The sequence below is a fragment of the Corvus brachyrhynchos genome, unplaced genomic scaffold, assembly GCF_000691975.1.
Source record: "Corvus brachyrhynchos isolate BGI_N302 unplaced genomic scaffold, ASM69197v1 scaffold1, whole genome shotgun sequence".
Taxonomy (NCBI): domain Eukaryota; kingdom Metazoa; phylum Chordata; class Aves; order Passeriformes; family Corvidae; genus Corvus; species Corvus brachyrhynchos.
The window spans coordinates 13,082,219-13,091,569 of NW_008237222.1; the positions used below are offsets into that span (position 1 = coordinate 13,082,219).

Genomic DNA, 9,351 nt, shown 5'->3' on the forward strand with positions numbered 1-9,351 from the left:
CGCCATGTGGAAGCTCAACAAGAGCAGCAAAGTTCTGCTGGACGACTCGCCCGAGGAGGAGGAGACGCGTCCTCGCGGGCCGCCGCCCGCCGCCGCCTTCGCGGCCCCCCAGGTAGGAGCGCGGAGCCCGGCTCGGAGGGGTCGTGAGCTCGGCCCCGCTCCCGCTGCCCTCCTCTCCGGCGGCATGAGTAATCACTTTTCCCACCCTGATGTGCCGGCAGGCTGGCCCTGGTCGGAGCTGCGAGTGTTTGAGCTGATCGTGCGACTGTCGCCCGGTTTTTTTGGGGTGCTGACTGGCCTATCCACCCCTGGTTCCTCCCAGCAGCCGGCCTCCGGCGTTGCTGGGACTTGCTGTCCTTCATTCCAGTGGCTTCATACCGCAGGGTACTTTCTCTTCCAATCCTAGGCAGAGGCACTGCAACCCATCTGTTAAGCACAATACGTTAAACAAGGGTGTTTTAGAACGTAACTTTATTTGCGCGTTTGTGTAGAGCACTAATGTTTTGGCAGGATTGCTTTTTCTATGGTTTCGTTAATGGTAGTTCACTATCTTTAAATAGCTGCAATCTTGTTTGAAAGCTTTTGTTGTTAAGTGATAAGTTGAATACCAGCAGTGACCTTCTCAACAAATATAACCTGAAAGGAAGGGTATCAGTTGAGTATCAGGGAAAACAACTAAAAAAGATGTTTGATTTGCTTTCAAAAACTTGGTAGCAATTAAGCATCCATCCAGCTCAGGAGCTTGTTACACTACCCAGTACAGCTTCGTTGCTGATCTTCTGTTGCCACAGTGTTACTTTAGATACTGAATGAGAGGTTCTGAAGTAAGCAGTTGCCCTGGGTTGCAAAACAGTGAGGTTTCTTTTCAAAAGAAGGTAATAAAGCCTACCCAACTTTCTACCCCATGTTTGTCTCACCTATCTTGCTGAGAGAGCTGGAGTGTGTCTGGATAAACTATCCTCAGCTTGAGTTTCTGGTTGACAAGTGCTGTGGGTTATCAACACATGTGGCAACTGCTGAAGAGCAGCCTCTCCCAGTCACAGCAGTTATTCTCTCCATCTTCCAGTAGCCAAAATCACGAGTTTAGCCCTGCCTTCCCCTTGCTCCTGCACAGCTAAACAGTAGAGCCATAGCCCTTGCTACTTCTTTGACAGCAGCTGTGGAGAGTCATATGGATGAATAGGATCTCCTCTTGTAGAAGAAGAATGGACACTTACTTTGGAGACCCCCTTCAGAGGAGGAAGGGGGATTGTGGGGTTTGAGGTGACCTGAAGTATCTCCCCCAACCTCTAATGCAACATCTAACCTCTGCCTCCTACAGTTCCTATCCTCAGGTGCTTGCTGTAACCTTCCACTGTTTTCACTGAGCTGTTGGCTTGTACTATCATAGCCCTCACAGACTTGGTCACCTCTTGAAACCCTCCTTGAACACCAAAGGTCACCAAAAGCTTCTGGTAAATCCCACTGTCTCTTCACTGCTTGTCTTCTCTACCACTAATGGTCCAAGCCCCCTTTGAGGCTCCTGACTGTAGCCTCCCAGTCAGGAGAGGATTCTTCAGACTTCTGTCCGGACAATTCTCCCAGCTCTCTACTGTAGCAACAGAGGCTGAAGTTTGTTTATTTTATTTTGTCCAGTCCAATTGTCTTTTACTGTCCTGGGCCTCTGTTCCATAAGTTGTAATCTCAAGTTATAGTGGTGATGACAATAATTGGTTTGCATTTTCATGAATTTTAAGAAAATTCCTTTTCAACTCCAAGTGGAACTGGGATGCTGATTTTCATGTTGGGGGTGACAGGAGAAAAATAAATTATTCTAAGTCACTAAAAGAAATATTCTTGAAGATAAAGGATTCAGTAAGGTTAGCACAACTGTAGTGTAGCTTGGCACACAGGCTGGAGTGAAGATCATAAGCTATTAGTTATTTTGCCTGTTAAAATCAAATTATTTTGAAAGAAATGCAACACCCTGCCCAAAATATTTAGCGGTAGATACTTTAGAGTTTGTGTACGCTTTAAGGAAGAATAGACTATACAGAAAGCTCTGACCACTTGATTGACATTGTAATTCTCAGGGCATCTTTTAGGTCATCCATAGGTACAGTGTATCTAAAACATGGCTTGGACAGGTGTCAAGGGAAAAGCATGAGGTAACCAATGCACTTGTTCAGCTTCTTGTAGCTGATCTAGTTCGTGTTCCTTGCTTTTAGTGTTTGAATTTTTTGATGTTTCATCAGATCGTGGTTTTTTTCTCCCAATAATATGATTGTAAGGGAGGGAAATCCAGTAATGTGCAGAGGGATTCAGTGATGATCTGCGCTCTCTGCTGCTGCATCCTGACCACCATGAGAGCTTGGAGGAGTTATGGGGGCAGTTCTTGTGGTGCCTTAGCTGTGCATGAGTTTGGCTGAGGAAGACCTTCAGTCTGTGTGTAAGTTGTTACAGTACAGCCTGCTGTGAATGAAGGGTTACCTCATCAAGAAGAGGAGAATCCAGGACTTCCCTAATTTTTTATCATTAGAGCCAAAATCCAGATAATTAGTTTGAGTGCTTTTTAGTAAATTAAGAAACCCAGCTTTAGATCTCAACAGAAGTTGACTGTTAGATTTCATTTCCTTTTCTGATACATCATTTGGTAAAAGAGAAGATGAACCAGAGTCATCATGTTTTGACTTTGGTTTATGATACGTTGTTTTCCCAAAAACCATCTTTTGTCCTTATTTTCATTTTTAATAAGCAAGTGGGAAGAAAATCCTTAAGCTTCTTATATTCATGCTATAAATAAGGCTGAAACTTTTTACTTCAAAAGAAAGAAATTGGTAGTCACATCTATGTCATTAAAGCAAACCACATTGAAAGTATTCCAGTATAATGAAATGTTGGTGCTGTATATTGTTTTTTCAAAGCTGAGAAAGAGTGAAGGAGTTCTCACTGTGCAACCTAATAATTAGAACATTGCAATAGCAGACAGCAACAAAAAATTAGTCTACTATAAGTTAAAAAAAAAAAAAAAGCCCAACACAAAAAACCCCTTTGTTGCTCTAGAGCAATTTTAATCATCCTGTTTAGATATGGAAGCCTGATCTGGGCTGAAGCAGACATTTGAATTTGTAGAAGTTCATAGTTCTTAAATAGAAAAACTTAGTTTGATCTAAAAAGAGAAGTTTTGATGGTTCTGGTTTTGTGTTATACAGAATGGTTTGATTTTGTTCCAGGGGAGAACAAAAACAAATTTTAGAACATGAAAATTGCAAGGGAGGGAACTGTCAGGCTCTGACCACTTTTTAGCAAAAGTTTCTGCATACATTCAAGTACTTTGAATTGTTAACACTTATTTAAAATAGTAAGGTGTTTCCTGAGATAAGAAAGACAAGTAAATTTTGAAGCAGTACTTGTGTAAATAAATGTGTGGATTATTGTGAGGTTTTTTTTAGACCAGACAGTTTTAGACTGTATCTTGGAAGTAAATTTTAATTTATGCTTTGAAGCATAAGTATTTTTAATTTATGCAATGAAGGTACTTTATTCACTTAAGTTATAATTAATGCATGAAGGTAACTTGACATGCATAAATAGTACACATGTATAAGATGAAATTAATGTGCTTCTTGTGTGTGTCTCTGAAAATATGCTAGAAATGTACAGTGGTGCATACCAAACCTGTATTCAGTTTGGAATATAGTCATTATGTTTCAAACTGTAGTTGTATTTTTGGAAAGGGAAAGCTGCTGGGTTTTGATTTCTGGAAGGCATTGTTTTGGCAGTTGTGCTATGTTCTCCTTGCAATCCTACCATCTAATCAGTTCTCAGAGATGTCAATGCTGTGTCAATATCATGTGTAACTGTGATGTAAAATGGCACTCCACATTAAAATACATCTATATATTAGGGGAGGGGATGGGTGTTAGGCTGACCTATATTATCTAATGAAACTCTATCTTTCATGTAAAAATATTTCAGAACCCTAGCCTTGATCTGTTCTCCCCAGTTGTATTTTTTGTTATGTTCAAAGAGAATATGTGCAAAAACATGTTTCATGCTGAATTTTGTTTAGACTTGCTCAAGATGTTTGAAGGTTGGCTGTACAGAATTTTAGTTATCTCTTTTAATGAAGATGTTTAAGTGTCTGGTACGATTTTAATACTGGCTTTCATCTTGGAATGAGTTGAACTCAGACAAGCCCTGCAGAAATGGGTGGGAGTTGAGCAGCATTTCTTATGTTTTACTAATGGGTTGAATAAGGGTATTTTTTAATTAAAAAAAATTAAGTAGTCAATGTTAATCCAGCTAATGCCTTTCCTTCACTTTCTAGCCATTTCTGTGTTTCTCAGGCTTTGCCTGCAGTACTCCAATAATCCCATCATACCTTCAGGCTACCTCTGTTAGCCTGATTTTTTCCTCTTCATTGGAGTTGTTCTTGTGACATTTCAGTGGCATTTTCCTGGCTAAAATCCATCACCTGTATTCTGTCATCATTCTTGAACATTAGATTGTGGTACTGTCAATGAAGACTTTCCTGAGCCTTCCTTGGCCTGCCTTTCTTGCTTTTCCTCCTTCTTGTCACATACAATCTTTCAGCAGCTTCTTGAGTGGCTCCTGTTTCTTTCTCACAGTCTTTCTGGAACTCTACAGAGCTGACAGAGTCTTTTGGGACTTTTTCTAAGTTTTAAATTCTTTTCATTTTTGAGGTGCTTCATTTTTTAATTTATACTGTCATTTTTTTACACAGTTGACTGGGATCATATCTGTTTCTCACCTCTCATCCCCTCTCTGTCGGCTTATTCTGACTCTTAGAAGTCCACAAAGCACATATTGTCTGATTAGTCTCCTACTACAGACACCATCAGTATATATTTTTTTCTTTCAGTCAAGCCTGTAACCTGCAGGTTGTTGGTGGTTTTTATCTATTGTGCGAAAGAGAATTTGTGTCCTAGACTTTACTGTTGCTTCCTCTATGAATTCCAGGGCAAGCCTGCTTTTTTTAATATTATTTTTATTTTTATTGCTGTCTAGACAGCTGAAATTCTTGTGCAGACCCTCACTTCCCATACTGATGGTGATTACTTCCTCTGCTGCTTCTAATACCTATGCTGTGGTTTCCCATCCCCTAGTTCCTGCAAATTCCATTGCTGATATTAATGTTGTTGCTTATGGCATGAAGTTTAAGTCCTCCTCATCCTTCAGATTCCATTTCTTCAACTGGCCTCACTTTGTTTCAGGAAATTTGCATTTAAATCTCTGTCCTTGCTTTCAAGGTTTTTATTAGTACGTCCCTTTCCTCTCCCCCATTTGTCATTTTTATCACTTGTATCTTTCCTCGAGCCAATTCTGCTTTACTGGCTCTGATTGACTGGGTTTGCCATCAGCAGCTGAGTCTGCCCTCCTCCCCTCCAGCCTAACACAGAATTATCCACTCCCCCTGATCCACGAAGCCAGCATCATCTTCTCCTCTACAGCACTGCTTGAGATCTGCTTTCCCTAAATCATTTGTTGCATCTTCTTGGGGTTTTGGGAGGTTTCTGGAGCCATACTCTCTACCACTGCTGGACTTCCTACCATCAATATACAAACTAAAATATAATGGGTTTTGAGAAAGAATGAATAATTTTAATTCTTTACTGTTAAAGTAGGCTTATAATGTTTTCCTTGCTTTTATAAAAGCTATTTGCCAAGATTGTGTGAGGACATCCATAACATGAGTAGAGTTACTAGAAGTTGCTGAACACTTTCCTAGGTAGGCTCTCTTTCAGCTCTGTCATCATCAGAGGCACATTTCCAACAAGTTTTGCTGCTGGTTCTCTGTGAGGAGCTCTGGGAAAATGTCTGTGTGATAACTGCCTGTGTGATAAAAGCCACATATCAAAAGGAAGCCGTATGTGTGCTGCTGAACACTGTAACAAAAAATGATGCATTCAGCCTGTTTTGCAGAAACTATACTAGGAAAATATGGCCATTACTCATCCAAGACCTTTATTGGAGACATGTAGTTTAATGGCAAACTCCATGACTGAGTAAGAACTGTGTGTCAGCTACTGTCTTTTGAATTAGCATCTATTGGTTTGTTTTCTGGATAAGGGAACACCAAATATGAACCTCTACTATGGCTAAGTTGTTAAAAATAATTGACAGATTTTCAGTTGGAAATTTCATCAAAATTGAACACTGGAATAGTTGAATTGCAACAGAAATTGAATTAAAATTCATTATCTGACCTTCTTTGTTTCAGCTTTGACAGTTGATGGTTTTTGATCTTAATACAGCTGTTTCCATTTCATGAAGCATATTTGAAATATTATAAATTAGGTAAAACTAAATTCTTAATGACATATGAGCTTTTTTAATATTTTAAGGTGATTAATATTCTTCCAAAAATATTTCAGAGAAGCAAAGTCTGAGTAAGATGTATTATAACCTCTTACTACAGAGATGCACAGAGTAACGTTGTGTATTGATATAAAAACAGAGAGCATAGGAATCTGGTGTTCCAGTGTTTCTCTTTATAATGACAATAAAATGCAGAACTACAGAAGTATTCTTGTGTAAATACTTACATTCTGAAATTGATCTTCTCTGGTACACTTGGCCATTTATATCAATTGACAGTAAAAATATGGAAATAATTTAGATATTCTGTTTTAAAATATAATGGAATGTGAAACAATAACTGAAGTGGTTGAATGAAACAGAGTTTGAAAATGCTAAGCAAGTTCTTAACAGCCATGGATACTGAAGAAAAGAGCACCATCATTATTATTAATATTATGAATATATTAGAAGTATTTGAAAGATGAAAAGCAGTTTTCCTATGTTTTCACCTCTCAGTTGGGCCGGTGAATAGTAGGCAGTTATGAGAGCCTGGAGCCTAGAAATGGAAGCATTTTTAAATATGTTGAATGGGTTGTCCTCTGTATCTGAAATATCCACCCAGACTTTTTAAAGTTAGTGGAGTGAAATAAGTTCTTTTAGAAATGACCTGATGAATTATATTTTAAAAGCAAGTTTCAAAATTAGGGTTGTCTGTGAAATATATGCCAAAATTAAAGTATAATTCTTCAACACACTTAGATTTTACATTTTCCTTTTCTTTATCAACAAAAGTATTTTCAGTTTTGCTGAAGACTGGTAGAGGAAACTTGCAGGATAGGACTCACTGTCACTATTTAGTTAGTTTATTGTCATAATAAAGATGTTTTTCTAAGTGTAGTGAGCAATCTGGAGTGGAAAAGTATTATTTATAGAAGAGAAAAATGAATTTAAAATACCAAACTACTCTTAAGCAAGACTTTAGAAATGCCTAGGTTAATACTTTTCATTGGTGACATTAACAGGAAATTTTCAATTTACACCACCTGCCCAGATGGCTGGTTTGATTCACTCATTGCTTTAGGGACATAGAAATGGAGGTTTGAGATCTAGGAGTAGATGAAATATGGGCGAGGCTGATCACATTATCTTGATCTCAGTCTAGGCTATCTCTGCCAGAAATGAGCAGAGGCAATTCACAGTTCAGGACTGGAGTTTTTCTGCTGAACATATAGCCTCATGTCCAAGAAGAAAGCGATGTATGACTGAGTAATGCAGCCTTTATTTGTTAAAATTGAAAGCCTTGTTTTTTCTTAAAGGCATGTTCAGTTTTGCGTGGGTGTTCAGGTACAGTTCAGCTTTGTTTTTCAGCTGTGTTGAAGGAATATGCTGAAAGTAGTAGAGTTGTTTCAGTGCCCATTTACATTTGATCACTGTTGCATCAATATCCTGACTCAGAAAGCATATATCCATGCATTGAATTTTTCCAGGTGTATATTACAGGTACAGAAAAAAAAATTAGACCAAATGCCACTGATCTTCTACTGATAACTTTCTTCTTACTCATGCTTGAGTGTATTTTGCTTTGTTTTGGATTCGGTTCTAAACTTAGATAAGCAGAGTGACTTTTGCATTAATAATCAGCTTTAGTCTTGTTTATTTCATTTTACATTATATTAAGATCCTCCTCAAACCCAAGGAAATATTTTCTTTTGTTAGCTGTATTTTAAGATGGTGATCTGGCAGTGTGATCTCCTCTTCCCAATCTGTGTTGTTTCTGGTCAGGCTGTGTATATATAGTTGTTCTGCTGTTTGGTTTGTAATCAGTGTTTCGGGAATCTTTCCAGCTTCAGAGGTTGACTTTCAGGTTTGTGATTTCCTGAGTGATTTTTTTTCTTTTTTTTTTTTCTAACCTTCCCTTCTCCTATCACTAAATTATTTAGTAAGGTTTGAGGAGTACTGGAAATTATTTTAAATTCTTCCCTGGAGTGTATCTCTTCAGGTGCTGTTTGTTTTGGGATTATTTTCCCACTTAAATGACACGTTTGTGGTACATAATCTAATTCGCACTTACAGGCATGACAACCTAGACTTTATATTACACTCAGTCCTTGATGAGATGTGATGATAGGTGGTGGGGATGCAATAAGTCAGTAGAAGGGTGAAAATTTGCTCCAAAAGGACCTACTCTTTTAACAATAGCTTGTTTACTCTTGTTTGCACAGCTAATGTGTGTGTGTATGATAGGAAGCTCCCACAATTGGGTAGAGAAAATCGATAATATACCATTTTACTTACTAGAGCACAAGAAGGGCATGCAGGACAAAATGATGCTGTTATTCGCCTTAACTCTTTGATGTTCAACATTCTTCATCTTGGCCTGAATTATGAAAGTGAATGATCTAAAGACACTAATTAATTACTTTACCACAAAGGAAGCTGAGGGAAGTAGATTACAATTTTGATCTCTATACAAAAAGGTTTGTGTGCTAGTTGAATTAGTCCCTTGAGTACCTTATGGTTTGCAGTATGTCCAACAAAACGGCACTTGTTTCCTTATGAAAACACGCTGTGCATACCAACCTTCCCCTGCCAGAACTGGAGGGCTATTCAAGCTGCTGATCAGCATTTCCCACTAGCATTAGCATTTAGCCACCTAGAAGTATCTACTGTAACGTAGTCCATGTTTTTCTTTTAAATTGAAGTAAAACAGTGAATTGTCATAACTGTAAACCAACCAGACTAAAACATACTGAAATGATTTGTAAGTGTTCAGCATCACTATGTGTTATGCAGCATGATAAAGAGTGAAGATGAGCTTTTTTTACACGTAGCTGCACATTAGATTGTCCTCTAAAAAAAATTGATAAACCAAATCAGAGGCTCCCTTACCTCAAAATGGTAACAAAAGTAGAGAATATGTATCAAGAGAAGGGTGTACTAATGTGTATCACTTAAAAATACAAATTATTCTGTGGGTAACAAGGGAAGATAGGTTGTATGTGATCTCTAATCTTTTCTCCTGGATTCTTCTCAGTGGGAGGACACTTC

The 9,351-nt window shown here is 38.3% G+C and overlaps 1 protein-coding gene across 1 annotated transcript in view; it reads left to right on the forward strand.

Moving 5' to 3' along the window:
- Positions 1-4: 4 nt before the first annotated feature.
- Positions 5-9,351, forward strand: part of TDRP (testis development related protein) — a 25,198-nt gene continuing 15,851 nt past the window's right edge. The window contains exon 1 of the mRNA XM_017729166.1: positions 5-112. Within this exon, the coding sequence (XP_017584655.1) occupies positions 5-112 (108 nt within the window). The remainder of the gene's footprint in view (positions 113-9,351) is intronic.